Genomic DNA, 24984 nt, shown 5'->3' with positions numbered 1-24984 from the left:
TATAATTAAAAATAAAAAATAAAATTGGACCCAGGGTGCCCGGGCCCCCTTGGGCCCCCGCTGGGTCAGTCCGTGCCCAGAGAGATTGTGCTTAATATATGTATAAAAGTATATTAATGCTCTGATTTTTTTTTTTCTTTTTTCATTTTTCTTTTATTCCTCAACAAGCTCTGATGTAAAAAGAAAAAATGTCAAGTGACAACCATGCATACAGGTGCAATGCTTGACATGGATGGAAGAAATTATAGAGTAGGAAGTGGAAATAATTCTATGCATAGCTTTGCCATTGTTAATATAATACAGAACACATTGCAATATAAAAATAGAACGTCATCCTCGTTTTAAGTTCTCAAATCATTATGTAGAAAGCATACTCTCATGACACTGATATCTGACTTTACAATATTTTTAATTTAATTCTGTATAATAGACAATATTGAAACATGTAACTATTAATAGTTTTACACACAAATTCCAGCTTAGCTGTAATTTTTACTCAAGTAAAACAAATAATTCATCCTAGAAAATCATGTAGCTATAAATAGATTTCTCACTGGTTTCATTTACCAGGAAGTACTGTACTCGTCAAGCATGCATTGAGGATATACCGCTCTTAATGGAACATAACTTGGGTATCATCTCCTTTGGAAGTTGAAGGATTTTATTGCAAAAGCAAAAATGACTGCAAAGAACACGCTGAAACCCACCACCATAATCGCAGATATACCCAAGAAATCATGCCTATACCCAAAAACACTATTGAGTAACTGCCTTACAGGTACCAAGTGAGTTCCATCTGATAGCTTCAAGAGTTTATTGTCATCACCATATTGTGAAGTAAGGAGGCCATATAGAGACCAGGCCATAGGGTTTGCCCAATAATACCATCTCCACCATATTGGGATTCTCTGAAAAGAAGTGGAACATGTCATGAAATGTAGCTAGAAAGACAAAAAAAAATCACAAAGAATGAATTAAAGGGAGGAAGTGAGTGTTTAGTTGTGTGGAGATAAGGGTTTTTTGTTATTATTTATTTATAATTTATTTACAATGTCACTCTACAGCCACCTTATTCAAATTAGAAGAAGACGATCATAAGTATTAGGGACGAGCTCAAAAAATCAGTAGTTCAAATATATTCTGTGTTGGAGGGACCACAATTCGACTCCTTTCAACCGCTCTAAAAATAGGTTCGCAAGGTATGATGTTGAATGTCATAAAAGACTGGAGTGTTGTCTTCCTCAACGGTATTGGTTTTATGGTGTAATGACATAACTCACGGTTTGACATACTAGATTTTTGGCCCACAAATTTGGATGCCTAAAATTCTTATGTATTTTTTAATATCAGACACTGGTGCTCAATAAACCATCTTTATATCTCTAAGAACTAAACAAAGAACCGTGCAATAATTTTAGCGAGTAAATAGGTGATAATTAATATTTCCCACAGATCACTATATTAATAGGAGACATATCATGGCATGCAGGTCTGATTTAGCCAACTCAGATACTAAAGAAGCAAGAAATTTTGTAATTCATTACCTTGTGAGGAATCATAAAGCCACTGAAAAGGTTCCATAGCATATAAAATGGAGCAGCAATGACGGCAGCCACATTATGATTTGGTGTGACAGCAGTTGTCATCATCCCATAAAAGGTGAAGTACAGCATAGTAAAATACATAAAGAATATGTACCACATAAATTTCAACACAGTCCACTCAAATGAAGCCATGGAGTAGAAAACTGTGCAGTAGATGATTGCCTGTGCAAATACATAGGGGAACTCAATAACAACCTGCACAGGGGGATTAAAGATGGTTAACTTTAAGCAAAGCCAGTGCTTTGCAGCAAGAAGTGTAATAGGGGGAAAAAAAGCAGAATTAAGGAAAACCTGAGCATATGCAAATGGTAAAGCTGAATACATCCCTGCAGCCCTCTCTCGATATGAAACAAATCTCTCAATAGAAACAACAGGTTGAACAGCAGTAGCATTTGTGATTCCAATGAACAGGACGGCTGCATACATTGAACCCATGGCATTAAATAAATCCTGCTGGGTCTCCCTGTGCAAAAACGAAAGTGTCAGAGATTCTGATGGTACAGACTGACATTTAGACCCAATATTCTTCAGGAAAAAATGGGAAATAAAAACAATAATGATCCATAGGATTTGGTGTACTATGATTAAAAGGAAAAAGTGCTTTGTGCTCCACTTTTGATTAGTGTTTTGAGTCTTTTGATACTCAATTATCAGTTCACAGAGTGTTTATGACAGAATTAGAGTGTGAAAAGCACTATCCAATTTAAGATCAACCAATCCAATCTAATCTCATCTTAGAGTTGGCCATTTCTACTCTCAGATCACAAGCTTCCATCAAAATGCTTCTTTGCGTAGCTTTGACCGCGTTCTGTTTTTCCTTCCTTTTGGTTCTTGCTGTACCTTTATTCAAACCATATCAAATCTTGATGCAGCCATTGATCTTATTGCTGCAAATAAACCATCTTAACTTTTAATCAATCTTGTTCTCAGTTGCTACTACCTAAAAGAGCCTTATGGTTTATTAATGGTCAACCACCATTGGATCCACAGATGAGAAACACACTGTACATGTTCATGGCATTGGTACAAGCAATCTGCCACTAAAAGGACCAGATAGCATCCTCATTGGACAACTTCCAAGTCACAAAAATGTGACACAACCTATTAATTGGGAGCATGTGATAAAGTGAATTGTGGTACTAATGCACTCAATTGTCGAGGAACAAAGTATCAAAAGAAGATTTCTGTAGATTGGGTGATGGAAAAAACAGCAATTACTTGAGTTTATGCAATTGTAGAGTTAAAAAAATTTAAAAATTAAGAAAATTAAAAGAAAACCTTTTAGCACCAAATCTCCAGCATATTGTTCCAAGCATCAATGAGATGATGACAGTATAGAAGAAGCGAACTGCAGTGTATTGTGGGTTTCGCCAATAAGAAAGATTTTGCTTCCAAAGACAAGCCAACAACTGGTAAAAGAATGACTTTGAATACTTGGTGGGGAAGTTCAATTCCTTTGAATTACTATTCGGCTTGCTTAGGCTTTCAACCAACTCTCTATTAAGTCTGAAATGGAAGAAGACAGCCAAGCTATATAAGAAAAGGGATAGCTCTCTCAAAAGCAAAATTAATAGGCAGAATTTATGGATGCTGCACATACAGAAATAGATTTGATTTTCGGTAAATTTCTGCAAAGTCCACTCCGAGACGATTCTCTTCAGCAGCAGAAGTAACCTCAAGCATCCATGTAGCAGGATTATATCCAGGCCTGATTTTTGGCACTCCTTCAACTGCCTGCAGAAGCCAATTTTTATAGCATAAAGATAACTGAGGACAGAATCAAAACCACTTCAAGTAAGATGACATATTATAAGAGATATAAACATGCATGACCGGACCTCAAAATATTTGATGAGCTCGCTAGACTTGGGGCCAAGTGGACCAGCATATATGAGCTCTCCTCCGCGCTTCAGAAACAAAAGCTGCATTGACAGATGAGATTAGGGGAGGATGAATGAAGAGATCATAACAATATAGAAACAAATTATTATTCAATACTGTAATTATTCTGTCATGGGCATATCTTTGTGAGACAGGGAGAGCGCACCAGCTGGAACTGCTAAGGAGTTTTAATAAAAATATATACAAACTTAGAAGATATGTGTATACTTTTGTAGACTGTGATGCTATTGGTGAGAAGAAATTCTGATTGCTGGCATTTAATATTTCAGAAAAGACTAACTTGCAAAAGAAACTGTGTAGCAAATATTTATGAAAAATAAAAAATACATACCTCATCAAAGGATTCAAAAATGTCTATGCTGGGCTGATGGATTGTGCACACTATTGTTCGTCCAGTATTTACAATATTCCTTACAGTCCTCATCACAATGGCTGCAGCCCTTGCATCCAAACCTGATGTGGGCTCATCCATGAACACTATAGAAGGGTTGGCAACAAGTTCCACAGCAATCGTTAATCTTTTCCGCTGTTCTGTTGACAAACCATCAACTCCAGGTAGACCAACCAATGCCCCACTCAGTGGAGTGAGCTCTACAAGTTCCATCACCTCCTCAACAAAGGCCTGCAAAATACCCTACGGTAATCACATTGTGCCCAAGTCACACAAAAATTACAAAATACAATTTATATCTACCCGTTGAATCTCCAAGGTAACATCTGATGGTAACCGAAGCCAAGCAGAGAACAGAAGTGATTCCAGAACAGTCAAGCAAGGGGAATGAATGTCAGTCTGCTCACAGTAACCAGAAATTCTTGCGAAAGTTTCCTGCCTTTTGGGATAACCAGAAATACGTATGTTCCCTTCAATGACCCCACCAGTTTTTCTACCAGCTAATACATCCATGAGGGTGGTTTTCCCAGCACCACTGACTCCAACCAATGCTGTAAGGACACCAGGCCTAAATGCTCCAGTAACATCAACCAACAGCTGCAATCTATCTTCCACTATTCCTTGTTGCTTCAATTCCTGAAGTGACACTTTGATCAGAAAATTGAGTAGTCGTTTCCCAAAATGACATGAAGGAATGGAGTTATATACCCACCACAGGGACATCCACATAGTAATTCATATTGCTGAAAGTCATAGAGAGTGGTTGGAATGGGAGAACCATGCCTTTCTGCTTAAAATTTTTTGCTGCCAAGAAGTTAATGCTAAATTAAACATTTGGTTGGACTTTGATATAATAACTGAAAAATAATTATGGAAAGAAAGTCAATACAATATGTATTCTACGTACCACTCCCTGACTGCTGGAAGTAGTACCTCAGTTCAACAATAGTAGGTTCGCCTTTCCTTCTCCTCTCTCTCTCCTGCAGCTCTTCCTTAGAGACCACAGCTTGTTGCTTACCCAAAGCTGAAGGCATATAAAAGAATGAACTTGATTAGCCTTTATTTCATGTTTACTCTTGTTTGGCAATATACAGTACCAGAAGGAAATTATTAGTAAACTTTTTTAGCAGAAAGAAATGACTTACGGTTAAGGTAAGCTAGAAATAATGTGAACAGCATGTTGAGTAAAACTGTGTATCCAATCATAGCACCAACACCAATCCAATACCAGTAGCTCTCTGGAAATAAACTGCGTGCTCTTAGTAATGCCTCACCCAACCCAGAGTTCGAGTTGTTCTCAACTCTCTACATAAATAACGTAACAAACAATTATAAGTTTCAAGATAGAAGCAATCTGCTAGATCAGTAACTCAACTTAAACGTATTACTTGTAAATTGCTTCTATTACGCTACAGAAGATTTTACAGACAACTTGGTAGTTGATATAGGCAAAATTTCTTACAACATCTTAATATAACCTTCACCCAGTAACACTAAAGGATGTTAATTATGTTGTTGATAATTAATTAACAAAACTCAGTTGAAAGGATAACACATCAGATGCATCTTAACTTGGCCTGAACATCCTTTAGTGATAGTGCTGTTTGTTTTAACTGTCTCTATATTATGTCATCATATCCTCACCAGAATAGAAAAATCCCAAAGTGTCACATAATACACACACATACTAGTAAAACCCAAAGCTACCAATTGGGATGGAATGTAAGATGATATATTGGTATTACCTTATCCCAGGAATGTCCAAGGAATTCATTGTCAGATGCTGCAATTTGAGCATACATCAAAGGAGAAAACCAGAATCCCCAGATCCACCAACTTGGTATATCATCTGTTACAATGTAACAAGAAAATGAATAAACATATGAAATGAAAAATAAAACATGCAAACAATGAAAGAATTTCTGTTTGACCTCTTGAAATGATGTACCCTCCAAGAGCCATGACAACCAGCATAGCAAATGATCCAAAGGTGTTGGCAACTATCATGTTCCTGCCCAAGGATCCCATAAGACGGAAGAGTCCTATTGACATTTGGTGTAGAAAGAAGTACAAAAAGAACTGCCGAAAAAACCTGCATATTCAATAATTAATATAAAAATCCATCCCAAGACTACTGTCAGGATACATTTAGAACTTCATAAGAACATAAGATTTACCTAGTAATTGCAGGATCATATCCAATCACATAGTATGTGACTGCCACCCAGAAACCAGCCTCTATGAGTGAAGTTGGAATACTTAAAACCCAAGCAGGAAGAGTATAAGCCCAGCTTGGGTAGAAGTGCAAGTCCCTATGCTTGTAAATCACTGGAAGCTTGGCCACCAACATTGACACCTCGGTAAAGCCATTAAAAAGAATAATAACCATAGAAAAGTATAGTGACCCAAGATATATCCCTCCATCATCAATCGTATCACGGTGCATTGTTGTCCGGAAAAACACACTCATTGTGATCAAAGCAACAAAAAGAAGCTGGAGAACAGTAAATAATACTTGCAAATCAGCACTAGAAACAATTCCTTCTTTCACGTATTGGCTAAATATTTTAGATAAATGACACAAAGCCAAACTAAATATTTTAAAATAAAAGTTGGAAGTTAAGTGGTTTATAACCTGCATTGGCTACAAAAAAAATAACAAAACTCAAGTTGACATATCACCAAAAACACTGCTGAATCCTAGGATATAAATTAGATTTTGCCAACAGTTAATAAGTTGTACCACCTGAATGAACTTGAAGACGTAAATAAATGAATTTCGTTTCATGAGTAGCCTCTGCCAGTGAAAGTTGGTCCTGAGAAGTTCACGCCTTTTCACTCCATAGCGATATGTTGCCAAGGCTGCTCGATGATTATAGCGTTTATCAAAAGGAACAGCCAGTTCCTCAGACAAATTCTTCCCGGCAGGATATGAACGAAAAGCTTCAGCAAACTTTCCAGGAGGTATGTACCGGTAAGGGCTGTCCAGAACAGACCAGTACTGCTCTTGGTCCTTCTTTGATGTCACCTGTGTACAAAAATTTAACAAAGATACCGCATAATAAAGCAGAAAAATCATTAATGACTGTCAAAAACAAAATAATAGAGCAGAAATTCACATCTCAAGCTCCTTACTACTTACTTCTTGCAAGAAGTCTGCCACATTCTTTCGCTCAGGGCAACTAAATCCCATATATGTGAAAAAATCAAGAGCAGCATCACGAGATCCCTGGTATACAATCTGGCCCTCACACAAAAGTATAACGTCATCAAACAATTCGTACGTCTCAGGAGCTGGTTGGAGCAGAGAAATTACAGTGGTGGAATCAAGTGCATGAGTTGAATGCTTAAGATATTTGATTATTTGATAAGTAGTGGAACTATCAAGCCCATTTGATATTTCATCCATGAATAGCACTCTCGCAGGACCAACTAGTAATTCACCTGGAAATCACATATATGCCCAATCAGCATAAATAAATACATTCAGTTTACTAGTACACCATAAACAAAATAATACAGAGTAATCACCTGTTGTAAGCCGCTTCTTTTGGCCCCCAGAGATTCCCTTGAGCATTTCATCTCCCACCAATGTGTCAGCACAGATGTCCAACCCTAAAATCTTTGTCAGAATATATTAGTATTCAAGCATAATTTCTATCCCAGTGGCTTGTAGCACATCAACAAACCTACAAGAATTGAAACTCAAGCAAATCTGAATAAATGTCATTTCATGGCCCTTTTTCAAAGGGTCCTGCCCTCAATATTATATTGGAACCTGTTAAAACCAGTTCTTTTCAATCTTCTTAGTCAAAACTAACACCTTTTTAATGCTCAAAAACAAGTTTGCCAAATAACAGGTCTTCAAAACGCCTATATTGTGAAACACATAGCCTTGTATGTAGCAGAAACATCTCAAAATCATTTGAAATGAACAAACCAGTTGCCAAAGGTTTAGACATAGTTTTTGGTATCACTTCAAACTTGAAAAGAAACATAGAGACAAGACTTTCCAAAAAAAATATAAATTAAATGAAAAAGGTAAAAGAAAGAATGTGTGAACAATTCAAGAGTTCATTTGACAGCATGCAATACCAGGCTCTAGTCAAGAGTCACAAATTCTTGAAACCTAGCTCTAGAAACTATGAACTAACCTTGCCTAGACCTAAGAAGAAGTCCATAGCTTTGAAAATAGTGAAAAAAAAAGAGGCTAATGATTCTTCTGACGAGGAATTTTTGGAAGATGACATGACATTACTTGCCAAAAAGTTTTAGAAAATTTCTCAAACAAAGGGTGAAAATACTCCCAAATTTGCTAAAAAATCCCAATAGTGAATCCAGTGAGAATTCCTAAAATAGAAAAGACTCTAATTGTAAGAAAGCAAAAAGGCCTCAAGCTATCCAATTTCATGACCATGAGTTCTCAGGTTTTGGACATGTTCATGCAGAATGTCCAAACTACAAGAAGTCAAAAGGAAAAGCCAGAAAGGTAACCCCAAGTGATGAATCAGACAATGAAGAGTTTGATGATTGTATCAACAAGAATGTAAACTTCCTGGCCTTTGCTGGCTTTATAGGAAGTATAAATGAGTCCAGTGATTATGACACACTTGAACATGGGGAATCCTCTCACAATGATTCGGGTGAAGAAGATGATCTTCAAATGGCCTATAATAAGCTTTTTAAGGAATACACTAAATTGAAGAAATTTGTTAAGAAATCCCTTGAAAACTTAATAAGGTTGTGCATTGTTAAATTACCGACTGTCCTAAAAGCTTAAGCTATTAGGAAGTGGTGAGTTTAATCACTTAACCATAATTCTAACACTCCCCCTTACTTGTGGGACTAAACTTTCCCTTAATAAGTGGGGACCCAACAAGTGAGAATTTAACATTTTAAATGAGAGGTAGAGTGAAGACAGGGATCGAACTTAGGATCTCCTGCTCTGATACCATATTAAATTACTGATTGTCTCGTAAGCTTTTGGGATAATTTAACATGCATAATAAATTCCTAGATGATGAACTTGATAAATAAAAAACTCTACCAAAAAAGTTCACTAGTGAAAAACTTGATGAAATGCTTAAATCTCAGAGGCTTGAAAGTAACAAGAGTGGTATTGGCTTTAACGCTTCTCAGACTTCCTCTTCAGGAACCAAGTTTATCAAAAAGCCACAAAATTTAGATGACCAAGAAAAATGAACCAAAACCTATGAATGCTAAAAATCTTAATGGAGTGTGTGCAATGTTTGCAAAACAAAATGCCACAATAAAAAAACTTATCCATAGCTTAGGAAGGAGAAAACACCACCTCATGGTAAAAGTCCCATTTATTTGGATATCCTCAAACAATTTCAAGTAATAAGCATTAACTTGATGAATTTTGGAAAACAAGTATTGAACTTGTCATAATCTCAAATAATTTCAATTCCTTTCATAAACACTCCAATGTTCTTATCTCTTCACCTACAAAGCCAAAAATTTACGTTGTTTGGGTGAGTATAGATTCTTTGAAATAAGCATTCATTCACATTTTCCTTGCATGGATTGGATCCCATGCAATAGCATATCAATTGCTAAGATCGAGAGTTAAAAATTTAATTCCAATCGCAGCCCTTGTATCAGAAAAGTTAAGTAGTTAAAACTTTTCTGATTCAGCTTAAGGTTCAAAGTTAATTTTTCAACACTTAATCTCAGCCATTTAGAGCTATCTCAATCCATCCTTGCACTAATACTTCAATCTTTCAAGGGAAAAAATCTTTTGAGTTTAATGCCCGATTCTTTTCTTTTGGTTTTTGGTGTGTTTTATTTTCAATTCGTGATTACTAAAAAAAAATCCAATAACATTGAAATTTTTCAAAAAGAAAAAATAAATTTCTGAAATGTTTTTCTTTGTCTTCTGTTTTGAAAGTCTTATGTTGCATGAATATAAATATATCTTTTGACATAAAACAAACTTGAAATTGTGATGAAACTTGGAAATTATGTGTGCATACGTAGTGCATGAATATTTAATAATAATGAAAATTTATATTATTAATGTGTAAAAGTCATGTATGCCCTAGATTTCTATTTTATCACATGTACACTTGTTTACTCTTAGTTAAACTCACTGGTGGGTTAAGTGATGAGTTGAACATTCTTTGAAAACCATGAGTTTTTTAGTCAAGCATGAAATGAGTGATGAAATTATTGTTTTTGTTCAGATAAGCTTTTTTTTAATAAAAAGATAGTGGAAATAACTACCTCTGATTCAGTGCAAAGCCACTATGATTCATAGAGAGATGCCTATTTCAATAGGGTGAAAGCCGGTATTCAAAGTAAAATAAGTGAATGTGAAGAAATAGGGTGGCCAAGAAAAATCTTATGAAACAGAAAAAGAAAAGGATATATATATATATATATATATATAGAGAGAGAGAGAGAGAGAGAGAGAGAGAGAGAGAGAGAGAGAGAGAGAAGGAAAATGAAAAAAAAAAAAAAGTGGAACTTAATTAAAATAAAAATGGTTGATTTGAAAACCTTATAATTTTTAATGATGTTTGATTTCATAACTTTTTCTACTTTTAAGATTGATTTGATTTCACAAGACACGTTAACATGTGAAATAAAAGAGAGAATATTATTATTCCATGTAAACTCTCATGCCTTTCAAGGAATTTTTTTTATTTATTTTCCCTAAAAATATTGTTCTACAGATGTTTTGAAATTAGACCAGGCTTTCAGTTGGGGGAGATAGTGTTTTTGAAATCAGAATTTGTGTATTCATAAGGGGGATGGAGGATTTAAGCTTGTTGGAGATATTATCTCATATTCTGAATGAGAAAGTAACACTGATGTTTAGAGGCCTTAGGTGACGGAGCCACACACAAAGGTGGGGGGGCCAAGGCCCCCCCAAAATTTAAAAAAATTAATTTATAGTATGTATATTATTTACATTTTAAAAAATGTAGCATGTAAAAATTGAAGTTCCCCCCCCCCAAATTTTGAGTTATTTCAATGGTGCTCTTAAAAAAAAAAAAATTATATTAAAATCATATAATTTAAGAGGTTTAACAAATTAAACTATGTAGAAAATGATAAATTTTTGTACATGTCTAATAGAAGAAATACATGACTTTTATATACTCATTAAAATTTAGAAAATGATAAATTCTCTTAGTAAATTAATTTATATACATGTGTGTGTGTAGAGGTTTGTCTTAACTAATATATTAGTATCACAACTTGGCCCCCCCAAACCAAAATTTCTAGCTCCGTCCCTGGTCTTATAGGGTATATTGGGATTGTATTGGGTAAGGGTTTCTTTGAGGGTGGTATAAATTCATTCAGCTAAAGTATGGTTTTGTCACAGAATTGACAAAGGGAGAGATATGCTAGCTACTTATTGTGTCAAAACAAGTTCTTAGTTGTATTCAACTAATTCGGTTGTATTAAGTCAAGTGAAGAAGCAATTTGGAGAAATCAAGTTTCAAAAGACATGCTCGAAAAACTTCATTTCTCATCTAAAACTTGAGATTGCAATAATCAATAAAACTACTTGGTTGAAACCACATTATGACTTACTTTTTGTCTATATAAAACCTTATACAAATTCCTGAGGAGAAAGACCGCCATATGTGAACCTAACTCTGCTGAGCCAAACCTTCAGAAAACCCTTTCCCTTGAGTGTTCTTGTGAGTTCCTTCTAGAGGTTCTCTTGGAGAGTTTCTCATTCAAATAACATAGTTGCATACCCTTTATCAATGAGTTCATTAGTGTATCCATTTTAAGAGTCCTTTGGAGTACTCGAGTTCCAATGGTTGCAGATGGGCTTGTTTGGAAGAAGTTTCATACGGGATTTCCAAAGTTCTGGGGTAACTGTAGTGGGAGGCGAACAGGTCATTTGTGGAAGTTGCATAGAGAGCATTTTCCAAGGTTTTATAAGTTTAGGCTATTGCAACAGTTTTTCACTTTTTCTATAGTGGAATTTCTTGTTGGTAGTTCACCAAAAAAGAAAATTTTCTTGTTGGTAGATTACCCTAGAGTAGTTTTTCTTTTGAAGAGTTCTTCAAAGACTTTCCACTCATCACCAAATTCTTGTGTTCTTTTATTGTTTTGGATTGAGGTGATATACTTGTGTTTTTTTTTTTTCCTTTCTATGGTTGTATCCATTTAATTGTTAACTCTAGACTTAAGCAACACTTAATCCATTTAATTTTTAATTGGTCCTTCATGAAGTGAAAATATCAAATGAGTTTCTTAATTTCTGATGTCGTAATGACGTCAGTTATATGCATCCAATGGTAACCAGCATCAAGAGAATACCTTTATAATGTACTCCACTACAAGGCTTGTCTCCTGTCCCCCAAGAGCTAACGACTAGAGAAAGAAATTATGTCAACAAAGATTCTTAGCAGTTATAAACTATCTGCCAAAAAAAAAGGATGCCACAACAGACAAACATCTAACAAGTGCAAAGTACCTTCATGAATATATCAAGATCTTCATCAGGTTTTATGCCAGCATTCTTTTCTCTTCTTGCAAGTTCAGTTAGCATATCTGAGCAGAAGTATACAGAAGTCAGCATCTAAATAAGCACAATTCATACACACAAAAGTTAACCGAAGCTTACCATATTTGAACCCAACACCTTGACAGCGTCCTGCAAACTCAAGAGTTTCCCTTACAGTCATTTCGGCCACATGCCAATCCTGTTGGCTAACATAAGCAGCTGTCCTCTGAGGAACAAATTCATTCAGGCCATGTCCATTATATGTGATCCTACCTGACGTCTTCAGAGGGGATCAAAGTATCAGTAGCAAAGAGGAAATGAAGAATCCAATAGGGAGATTAGTAGCAAAAAATTTCCATTTAATCAGCAAAGCGATCACTTAAATTAGAATAAATACATCTTTTAAATTTCTCATAATACTGTGATTGTCAAATCCTAATGAACAAAGATGAGTGATGTGATCCAAACCCACAACATTGGACAAATCAATGCATCTTACTATATATTCTTTTATGAATATCTTTTTTTATCTATTTCATTCACCATCATTCTACTATTATTACTATTCACTATGGTAGAACAGATAAAAAAAGTACAGATAGGAAATGCATAAAACACAACAGCTTATGGCGATTAAATTAGTCCTCAAAATTGAGAAACCTAATAGCTCTTTCCTGCAGAGGGTCAGTGTTAACATGACACTGCAAAACTTTTTACGCTAGAACCAAAAGGCGTGATTACCAAGAAGTAAGGCACATACACATCATATTTAGGGTCATGATTTTGGTACCTGCAAATCAGTTCCAAGGCGACCTGCAAGAGCCAACATTAGAGTTGTCTTTCCGGAGCTTGGAGGACCCAATAGCAATGTCAATCTACAAGATAACACAGCCCCTTATTAAACACAGACAAACTGAACAAACATTGAACAACTGGGTTCTGATCGAATCTCCAAAATTCACCTTGATGGTCTAATTAACCCACTAATACCGTCTAAAATTGTCAACTTGCTTCTCTGTCGCCGGTATAGACGCAACTGCCTTAAAAATGCCTAAATTGACATTTTTTCACAAAATGAAATTGAAACACAATCAGAAATTGGGAAAAACTTGGGTCCTCATAAAATGATTATTCATCAAGTAAAATTCTACCTCAGCCATGTTAGTAACATAATTGGGAATTGTTGGCAGTGCTCTGCTTCCAACGTGGACGAATGATTCAACTGTAAAATTCTGAAATCGAACCTCAATCTTTGGAAACTCCAAATCTACTCTGTAACACCAAATTTGGGAGAGAGGAATAAAAACCAAAAACTATTAAGTATTAACCACAATAAAATGTGCAATTTAGAAGAAAATTCAGCTTGAAGATAATACATACTCACAGGAAATGCACTAAGAAAAGCAATGGCACATCGACAAAGAAATCATAGTGAAACAGAGAGAAAAAAAAAAAATTACTGATCCAAATTTCGAAATAATGCAGGATGGAAGTTAAATCAGAATTGAGAATGGTAAAAGGCCAAATAATTCAGATCATACGCAAGAAAAAAAAATTCAAATAAAAAAATAAAAATAAAAAGAATAATTAAGCCATCAAAACCAATCCTCTGTTCGTTGCTGAGAAACAGAGAATTTCAGTTTCCAAAAGATCAGAAACTTAACCGAGCATAATCCACACATTCTGTCCAATTACGCTCAGTTAACTAAACAGAGCCATGCAACTTCAAACTTTCTATTTCCTTCCCTACATTTTCTCAGCAACCAAACAGAGCCAAATAGTAATATATAATTTCACACACACAGACAGCAAGTAAAACAGAGAAACTAAAAAACATCAAATTCAGCTTCCAAAAGATCAGAAACTCAACCGATCATAATCCTCACAAATTGTTCAACTACACTCAGTTAACTAAACAGAGCCACACACAACTCCAAACTTTTCTTTTCCTTTCCTACACTTCCTCAACAATCAAACACAGCCATTACACGAAATTTCTTAAGAGATAAAAGAGAAGAAAAAAAAAAAGTTTATTACGCGTCAAATCGGCTTCTCATGCGTTGGAAGAATCGCTCAGGGTCGTCATCGACGGAGGTAACGAGTCGATCAAGCACGAGCTTCTGCTCCTGAGCTTGGAGCTCAGTGACCTCAATCTCCATGTGATCTCCAACCATGTTCTTGAAGATCCCTCTCCGTACGCGAGTGTAGGTAGGCAGCCTCTCCAGCGCGGCCCACCGGAGCTCCTCCTCGTCCTCTCCATCCTCCCTAAACGACGCCGTCCTCGCAAACGCATTCTCCGCCGAGTTCCACATCCAGATCCAAATCAACCTCTCTCTCTCTCTCACACACACACACGCACACGCACACACAAACTTTTTCTAAAAATGAACACTAGAGAGTTTTTTTTAACAATGCTAATGCAGTAAGTAGGGTTTAAAAATGTGTGAAAAGTTTGGCAGTTGAGCGTGGTGAGTACGAAATAGGAGAAATATCAGTACTACTACTTTTCTAGTAGTAATGGATCACAACGGTAGTTGAGCTATAGCATTAATGCCTCTTTCGCCGAATTTAAGTCTATGCGTTTGGTTTCACTTTTGAGCTCTCTATCTCTTTCTTTCTCTCTCTTTGAATGTTGTGGTGTGAGAGGTCTGTTCAAAGTGTGATACGGTTTGGATGCAGAAGCCAGAAGGGACCATTTAATGGCCGCGGGAAAGACAAGTATGGCGGGTGCGTTGCGAATGCGTACTCGCGCTCGTTTGAGTTATTTTAGTCACTCGCTTTAGCGGGTGTATCACGTGTTGAAAAAGGGTATTTCTGGTCGTTTAGATTATTAGTTAGTTGAGACTTAATTCGACGGGAGTGGGCGAGTGTGGGTGGAATTTACGGCGGTATTTGAATTGGAACGGCTTCAATTTTTTTTTTTTTTAACTGTTTTACTTGATTGGGTAATTGCAAAATTGTCCTTCAAGTAGTTTTTACTTTTTATTCCCTGTTGATGTCATTTCAAAATAGATACGTTGTAAAAATATCGTGGACATGCTATTTTTTGAAATAAAAGTTGCTATATTCATAATATTTATATAATATTTTTACAACAAATTATAAGTGATTAGTTTTTTTTTTTTTTTTTTATAAGTGGTGGTTAGTTGTTATTAGTTCAAATTCGAACCCAACATTAAAATTACTTTTTTATAATATTTTTACAACAAATTAGAAGTGATTAATTGTTATTAATTCAAATGTTATGAACATATCCTTTCTCGAAAGTAAAAGTTAACTTTCTAACTTTAACATCAAAGAGGGAGAGGGGGGGGGGGGGGGGTGGTAACAATTGTTTTCACGTAGTAATCAATTTTGGAGTTTTTTTTTTTTTTTGGACAATTTGATAATTGGGATAACAAGGATTTGAGGTACTATCAAACGTCTTTGGTATGATGATCACTCTACAAGAATAAGTGTTTGATAATTTTTGAGATATTAACTTCCGTAAGTCTTAATAAGAATCCAAAGGTCTAATTTTTAATATTAAAAAAACAATGAATCCAAGAAATATTAATTTACTGAAGAAAAAAAATTAATTACATAATATGGATGGTTTGAAAGTAAATCATTCTTCAAAATTTTCAAATTACGCCATATATTTTTGAAAACGGTCCCATTCGAATTTTCAAACATACACTGAAATTTTCTAAAAGTGTGGAATTTAAATTAAAACCATCAATATATTATAGGGTTTAAAATATAATTTACTCAATCAAAAATTTTAATTTGCTAATGACTTTTATAATTACCATGGGTTTAGGAATTGTAGGGATAAAAGATTTGTTTACTATATATTGAAAAAATAATTTTAATCTTGACGAGTAATTATTAAAATATATAAAAGAAAAATAATAAGCACGAAAGAATGATAAAAAGTATAAGGAAAATATTTAAGTAAGGTTTCTTAGATCTTCTATCTTTTTCTTTATTATATTTAATTATATGATTGTATTGACTAATGAGCATAATATGTGTTTTCTTCTCTTATGGAAAATTAAATGCAACTTCGTGGTTCATTAGTTAAATCTACATGACTGAGTTTAATTGAGGTTTTTTTAAAAGGATTTTTTTTTTTTTTTTTTAGAAACTTTTAAAAGGAATTTTAATTGTGGAACTAAAGATAGAATGCCTAAGAAATTGAAAAATGATAGTGCCACAAAAAATATCACAAATTTTGCCACATTACGTGGTAAGTTGTGAGGTGTGAAGATGTGGATCCACTATTTTTTTTTCACCACTCACAACTCGCCACTTAGCAAATTATGATAAAAATTGTGATTTTTTTATGGCACTAGCATTTTTCCTGAGAAGTTATACATACCTAAATTTTGTTTTAAGTATAATACAATGTTAAGGTTTAATGCTAAACATTTAAAAGATTTAATGCAATTTTACCAAAAAAAAAAAAAAAAAGATTTCTTGCACAACATTTAAACTTATATACTCCCTCTATCTCACTTTGTTTGTCCTTTATTCTATTTTTGAATGTCCCAAAATATTATCATGTTTCTAAAAATAAAAGTCATTAATTTACTAATGTTCCTATTATACCCCTATTAATTTACTAATTTAATTTTTTGATAAATTTATTTAAAGGTAGTTTTGAAAATTTATATATTTTTAAAAGATAAACAAGACAATAAATAATATTTTCTTAAAAAAATTGACTTTTCAAACTGAACAAACAAAGTAGGAATAATAAAAGTTCTTCCCGCTCTGTCAGTCATTTGAATAGACTCAAATTCAATGCAGTACCCTTTTTTTCTATAGTAATTGAATAAGTCACGGCCTCAACTATCTAGGGAAAATTGGACTTGTTTCATATCTTCAAGATTTCAACTAAAACCTACTCCTACCTAATATGGCGGCTTTTTTTTTTTTTTGCCCCTTCTTTCTTTTTTCATTTTACCGAGTATTATAGACTACTTCTGAATTCTGATTGCTCAAGTCAACAGTTGTACTACGGATAAATCGCCAATTGCCACATTGGTCGAGTTATAGCATTTCAACTAACCGGGGAAAAACAAAATCAAAGTAATTAGTATTTGAACAGTTGCGCGTCCACGCAAAGCCCACGTATACGCTTGTTTATTTAAGAATGGTTTATTTTTGATAATTTTTTTATATAATATAAGATAAAAAATTAAAAACTAATATATTTTAAAAAAAAAGCACTTATTTTTGTGGGGGAAAAAAACACTTATATTATTTAAAATAAAACAGAGAAAAAAACAGTATAAGACCCATAAACTGTAAATAATTTAAGCAACAAGTAACTTATAATCAGTTGTTAGACGCACAACTTATAAGTGGGTAAATAGGGATTTAAGCAATGATTTTTCTAATAAAGGATGGTAGTCATGCCACAAGGTTCTTGGCCGAAATAAGAAAACTTGACTTGTCTTCTTAACCATATAATTATCCCAATCCAAAAACACCCATGTAGCTAGCCAAGAATTGTGAAAACTATATGAATTGCATTCATTTAAAAAAATTATTCCATATTTACCAATCTTCATTGATCCTTGGCTACTGGCTAATCCACTTCACAATTATAACATATAAACCAAATCAACCCAAAAGTTTCAATTAAAAAAAAAACAATACAACAACAACAACCACCACCTAAAAACCAACGCCATAGGAACATCGTGGAATAAAAGCCCACCAATCTTTGACGACTATCAGCTTTCTTACACCATACGCCTTGAAAATCCTACGACGTTGCCAACCAAAACGGCAAAACCCCATAAACATGATGTTGGGTTTTCTTCGCTCTCTGTTATTTGGTTTATGGGATGGACTTTCTTCGCCGTCAGCAATGTCTTTGATGACCATTGGGTCGGTTGAGCGATGGGGCAAGAGAATGTCGAGATTACAATTACAGAACAGGTGATAATTAAAAATATTATGAGAAAGTTTGGTAATAAACTTAGTTCTAGCAATAACTCATCAAATGTTTAAATCTTGAAATTTTTGTGGTATAAAATTATGCATAAAAAATAAGATTATGGATCAAAAGTAAATAACATTATTGATACAAAATTTGACACGTGTGTTAAGAATATTTAAAAAAAAAACAAAATTTAATCCAACAATTATTTTCAAAATATGTAGCATTGTTAAATTTTTTAGTAGGAGTTGTAGTTTTAGGCTACAATTAAGTTTGTAGCCAAACTTTGTACTTAAAAATAATAGTAATTGTAAGTATCAGATTTGAGTTCCTAGCCCAAAAGGTAGATGGACTTAGGTCCAAAAAGCCCAAAACAATGAATTTGTAGAGAGTGGGTTGGTAAACTGGGCTCTAATGAATCAAACAACATGCAAAGTAGGTTTGGATGACAAGAAAATGAAGACAGACAAATTTAAACCAAAGAAAATCGTCCTTGGCTCAGTCCGAGGAGATCAGTTCTTATATATTGATTCTCAAATTTGATTACAAGTTCAGTTTTTGATTGCTACAGTATTTTTCTCTCCCCCCCCTCCCCCTTCCTCCATGGAGGGTCTCTTACATTATATAGTTCTCTTTAGACGATCTTGACCCTCCACTTGTTAATCATCCAAGCCACTACTTGAGTGCTTGTCTCATCGAACACCCTCTCAGGTCTTCTGTATGTTGGGGCAGCCAATGCAACACTGTTCAGGGGTCTTCTCCACATTAATGCAGCCAAAAAGTTAGCTACATAGTATTTAATGCGGTGATAACAGCTTTCCCTAGAGATATTTCATAGCCTCCCTCTATCCTGTTCCTTCTAGATACTTATCCTCATAAGTGGAATCACCCGGAACGTTGCTCCTAGTGTCAGACCACACATTCTGACCTCGACTTCGCTCAGCCAAGGAAGTATTCCTCCTCGGACAGCCTTCTCAGATGGTTATGATCAGACCTTACCTCTTTACTTACCAATATGGATTCTTAGGAAGGTGTTTACCCATCCTCGGACTATTCATGTCCTCGAATTGGGCCCTTGGCCCAATATATACATAGATATGTACTCCTAGGCCTATCACCCCTACAATAGCCTCTCGAGATTCTTCTTTCTGACTCCTCAGGAAGAAAGGAGGATTTCGATGTCACTATAGTTTCTCTATGTTCATCGTATACCACCTCTGACTACGAAGATGCCTTTTTAACTGCCCAATTGGAATAAAGGAGCAAAGTATAGTTTTAACTTTAAAAACTTACACATTGATGTAGTATACGTATAGGTTTAACTTTACTCAATCTTCCACTCATTAGTAAGCTTAAAGGACTAAAGGAGCAATTAACACTCAAACAGATATAGGTATTCCAGCAAATGCTTTAAGTGATGCTCATGGGCATGTCTTTTTCTTTTAAACTTGTTACCACAATGAAGGCCTTTGCCATGTATAGTGGTTGGCCCCATCAGACATTCAGATACTTAATAAGTACTCCTAGGCCTATCACCCCTACAATAGCCTCTCAAGATTCTTCTTTCTGGCTCCTCAAGAAGAAAGGAGGATTTCGATGTCACTATAGTTTCTCTATGTTCATCGTATACCACCTTTGACTACGAAGATGCCTTTTTAACTGCCCAATTGGAATAAAGGAGTAAAGTATAGTTTTAACTTTAAAAACATACACATTGATGTAGTATACGTATAGGTTTAACTTTACTCAATCTTCCACTCATTAGCAAGCTTAAAGGACTAAAGGAGCAATTAACTCTCAAACAGATATAGGTATTCCAGCAATGCTTTAAGTGATGCGCATGGGCATATCTTTTTCTTTTAAACTTGTTACCACAATGAAGGCCTTTGCCATGTAGAGTGGCTGACCCCATCAGACATTCAGATACTTAATAAGTAGTGCTAACTTACCTCAGGCATGTAGTCTGAGGAGCCAGATATGGCTATGGCTTTGTTTTGATACTTAGAAAAATACCATGAAGTATTAATTTTTCCAAAGTAAATGATCCGATGAACCAGACATAACTAAGGTTTCATTTAACACTTAGAAAAATGATTAAAAGATATTAATTTACACAAGGTATGTGGCTCGAGGATTCAGGCATGACTAAGCTTCTGTTGATACTTAGGAAAATACCAAGAAGTATTAATTTAATCAAAACATATGGTCCGAGGAGTCAGGCATAGCTAAGATTCTGTTTAACACTTAAGAAAGTAGCTTAGAGCATCAATTTACCCAATGTATATGGTTTGGGGAACCAGGCATGACCGAAGTTCTTTTTAACACTTAGAAAAATACCATGAAATATTAATTTACTCAAAGCATGTGGTCCGAAGAGCCAGGCATAGCTAAGATTCTGTTTAACACTTAGGAAAATAGCTTAAAGCATCAATTTACCCTAGGTATGTGGTTCAAGTAACCAGGCATGACCGAGATTCTATTTGACACTTAGAAAAATACCAAGAAGTATTAATTTACCCAAAGCATGTGGTCCGAGGAGTCAGACATAATTAAGGTTCTGTTTAATACTTAGGAAGATAGCTTAGAGCATCAATTTACCCAAGGTATGTGGTTCAAGGAACCAGGCATAACCAAGGTTCTGTTTGACACTTAGATAAATGTCAGAAAGTATTAATTTACACAAAACATGTGGTCCAAGGAGTCAAGCATAGTTAAGGTTCTGTTTAATACTTAGGAAGATAGCTTAGAGCATCAATTTACCAAAGGTATGTGGTTCGGGAAACCAGGCATGACCAAGGTTCTGTTTGACACTTAGATAGATGTCAGGAAGTATTAATTTACCCAAAACATGTGGTCCGAGGAGTCAGGCATAGCTAAGGTTCTGTTTAATACTTAGATGTTTTAAAAATATTAATTTACCTAACGTATGTGGTCCGAGGAGCTAAACATGACCAAGGTTCTGTTTGATACTTAGATAGATGTTAGGAAGTATTAATTTACCCAAAACATGTGGTCCGAGGAGCCAGACATAGCTAAGGTTCTGTTTAATACTTAGATAGAAATTTTTAAAATATCAATTTACCTAAGGTATGTGGTCCGAGGAGTTAGGTATGACCAATGTTCTGTTTGATATTCACGTAAATAGTAGAACGCATGACAAACAATATAATGAACCCAAATGTGGTAAAGAAAAATTTCATTAATAATAATACATTCTCAAGTTATTTACATTCCAAGAGCTTGGTACAACCCTTTCCTCTAGATCTTCAAGATAAAATGCACCTATTCCAACCACTGATGTGATGCAATATGGCCCCTCCCAGTTGGGCCTTAACTTTTTCCATGCTGGGTTCTTTGTAGTACCTAAAACCTTTCTTAACACCAAGTCTCCTGATGCTAATGGTCTTAGCTTCATGTTGGCATCAAACCCTTACTTGAGCTTGTGTTTGTGTTGATAATAGGCCAATTGGACCATGGTATTTTCTTTTCGTTCTTCAATTAAGTCTAAACTCTTCTCCAATAACCCATCTTTGTTGCTCGGGGTGAAAGAACTCATTCTCAGAGTTGGAAATCCAGTTTCTAGAGGAATAACAGCCTCGGCTCCAAATGTTATTGGGAAGGGTGTCTCTCCTATTGATCTGCGAGGCGTAGTTCGATATGTCCAAAGGACGTGTGGTAGCTCTTCCACCCATTTTCCCTTCGCATCATCTAAACTCTTCTTGAGTCCACCCACTATGACCTTATTAACAGCCTCGGCCTATCCATTCCCTTGAGGGTAAGCTATGGTGGAATAATTATTCATAATTCCTAGGTCACAACAATACCTCCTGAAGGCCTTGCTATCAAACTGAAGTTTGTTGTTCAAGATGAATGTATGAGGGATCCCAGACCAAGTGACCATGTTTTTCTAAACAAATCTCTTGGCATCCATGTCCCTGATACTTGCCAATGGTTCAACTTCAACCCACTTGGTGAAGTAATCTGTGCCGACTAGTAAATATCTCTTATTCCCTACTACCTTAGGAAAAAGTCCAACAATATCCAAGCCCCATTGAGCAAAGGGTCAAGGGCTGGACAGAGGATTAAAGACCCCTCCTGGTTAATGAATATTTGGGGCAAATCTTTGGCACTGGTCACACTTCTTCACATATTATTGTGCTTCCTTTTGCATGTTTGACCACCAATATTACTGCGTAAGGACTCTATGAGAGAAGGATCTGCCTCTTGTGTGGCTTCTATAAATCCCTTCATGTAACTCCTTCAAAAGTAGCTTTGATACCTCAAGGTGTATGCACAACAAGTACAGCCTGGAGAAAGAGCGTTTGTACAATTTTTGATCCTCGGACAGCCAAAATCAAGGAGTCTTTCTTCGCAACTTGTCAACTTTTGACTTATCCTCGAGCAAGATATCTTTCTTAAGGAATAGCATTATAGGGTCCATCCAGCTAGGCTCTACCCTATTTTGATGGATATGGACCATTTCCCTTTCCCCCTCGGTAGGCTTGCATAAGACTTCAACAAGGATAACTCGAGGTAAACCCTATGTTAAGGAGGTTGCAAGAATGGCTAGAGAGTTAGCATGTGTGTTTCCATTCCTAGGGATATGCAGCAAACTGAAAGACTCAAACGCTGATTGCAAACGCCTAACTTGATTCAAATAATCTTGCATTCTCACGTCCCTAGCCTCTAACTCCCCCTTTACCTGGCCTACGACCAATCTTAAATCCGAGAATATCTCTACTGCCTTTTCGCCTATTTTTTGAACAATGGTCATCCCTACCAATAGAGCCTCATACTCGGCCTCGTTGTTTGTGGCTGAGAAGCCCAGTCATAAGGATTTTTCAATAGTGACCTTCTCAGGAGATACCAGAACTAGCCCCAGTCTGGAACCCCTTTGATTTGCTGCGCCATCAACATATACCCTCCAGGATAAAGGCTCCCGCGAGGAGACCGTGCTAACTAATTTTCCATCCATGCCTTGCTTTTTCACCTCTTATTCTGCTAGAGATTCAGCGAACTCGGCCACAAAATTTACAAGGACCTGACCCTTGACAGAGGTGCGAGACATGTACTTAATGTCAAAAGCCCTTAGGATTGTACCCAATTTGGCAATCCTCCCTGTGAAGTCAGCACTCCAAAGTAGGGATCGAAGTGGAAATTGGGTTAAAACAACTGTGTAGGATTAGAAGTAGTGGGGGAGTTTACGTGTGGCATGTACACTGCCAAAATAGCCTTCTCTAATGGTAGATAACGAACTTTTGTCTCATGTAATGACTTGCTCACATAGTAAACTGGTCTCTGCACACCATCATTAACTCGGATCAGCACCAAGCTTACAACATAAGTTGCCATAGCAATGTAGGCAAACAAGACCTCGTTCACCTCAGGCCTGGACATGATAGGTGGCCGGGAAAGGTACTCTTTAAGCTGCTGAAAGGCCAAGACACACTCCTCGGTCCACTCAAATCTCTTCCACTTATTTAACAACTGGAAGAAGGGTCTGTATCTGTCCGCTGATCAAGAGATAAACTGATTCAGGGCTGCCGTCATCCCTGTTAGCTTCTAGACCTCTTTGGGATTCCAAGGTAGTTGTAGACTATTAATTGCCTTAACCTGATCAAGATTAACCTCAATTCCATGGTGAGTAACCATATAGCCTAAAAACTTACCTGATCCCATGCCAAAAGAGCACTTGGAAGCATTAAGGCACAACTTGTGTTTCCTCAGTATTTTAAAAATATCCCTGAGGTCTCCCACATGCTCAGACACCAACTTACTCTTTACCACCATATCATCTATATAGACTTTAATATTCTTGCCCAATCGTGACTCGAACATCTTAGTCATCATCCTCTGATAGGTAGACCCTGCATTCTTCAAACCAAAAGGCATAACCTTATAGTGGTAATTTCCAGTAGGGGTGACAAAACCTATCTTCTCTTGATCACCTAAGGCCAGTGGTATCCGAAGGTATCCTTGGAAGGCGTCCAAAAAGTTCATCCGAGGATGGCTGATAGTTGTATCTACCAGCTGGTCTATCCGAGGCATAAGAAAAGGGTCTTTTGGATAGATCTTATTTAAATCGGTGAAGTTTACACACACTCGCCACTTCCTATTCTTCTTTTTTACCACTACTGTATTGATCAACCACTTAGGGTAAAACACCTCCTCTATAGCCCCAGCCTACTTAAACTTCATCACCTCGTCTTTGACAGCATCAAAGTGGTCCTTAGATGAGTGCCGAAGTGGTTTTTTTTTGGGTGACAGATGGATTGACATTCAAATGATGACAGATGAAGCTCGGATCCACCCCAGGAGCTTCGTAAGCACTCCATGCAAACACGTCAAGGTTCCTTCTGAGAAACTCTATCAGTTCTTCCTTCTCTTGAGGAGGTAGCTAAGCTCTGACCTGAAAAAACTTCTCTGGATCATCACCTACAACAATTGTCTCCAAGTCCTCACATTTCACCCCCTCGGATATCCCTTCCATGGGTAACATCGGAGTCTTTGACTGCTATAAGCTCCTCTTAGCAGAGGCCGAGGACTCCACTCCTGGCTGATGTGTGATCGCAGCGATCAAGCACTGCCTTGCCAAGGACTAGCTCCCAACTAGCTCCTCAATCTGGTCCCTAGACAAATATTTTCCTTTCAAATGTAG

General features: G+C 36.1%; 1 protein-coding gene across 2 annotated transcripts; it reads right to left on the bottom strand.

Moving 5' to 3' along the window:
• Positions 1 to 257: 257 nt before the first annotated feature.
• Positions 258 to 15049, bottom strand: LOC126715292 (ABC transporter G family member 32). Of its 2 annotated transcripts, none has more exons than XM_050415831.1 (24): positions 14429 to 15049; positions 13543 to 13663; positions 13354 to 13442; positions 13182 to 13266; positions 12512 to 12671; positions 12362 to 12438; positions 12205 to 12258; positions 7429 to 7519; positions 7040 to 7341; positions 6644 to 6925; positions 6075 to 6391; positions 5829 to 5989; positions 5643 to 5746; positions 5043 to 5202; positions 4805 to 4921; positions 4610 to 4701; positions 4201 to 4533; positions 3838 to 4140; positions 3443 to 3526; positions 3205 to 3338; positions 2883 to 3110; positions 1896 to 2067; positions 1545 to 1799; positions 258 to 908 (listed from the first exon to the last, which is right to left on the bottom strand). In XM_050415831.1, the coding sequence occupies exons 1-24, from the start codon at positions 14701 to 14703 to the stop codon at positions 636 to 638; spliced, it is 4269 nt and encodes a 1422-aa protein (XP_050271788.1). In that variant the 5' UTR covers positions 14704 to 15049; the 3' UTR covers positions 258 to 635. The 2 variants fall into 2 exon arrangements, with proteins under 2 accessions (XP_050271788.1, XP_050271789.1); XM_050415832.1 differs by having other exon boundaries at positions 3838 to 4128; positions 14429 to 15047.
• Positions 15050 to 24984: the final 9935 nt, after the last annotated feature.

Source organism: Quercus robur, chromosome 2 (genome assembly GCF_932294415.1).
Source record: "Quercus robur chromosome 2, dhQueRobu3.1, whole genome shotgun sequence".
NCBI classification, from domain to species: Eukaryota; Viridiplantae; Streptophyta; class Magnoliopsida; order Fagales; family Fagaceae; genus Quercus; species Quercus robur.
This window is presented reverse-complemented; position numbering and strand designations above follow the sequence as displayed.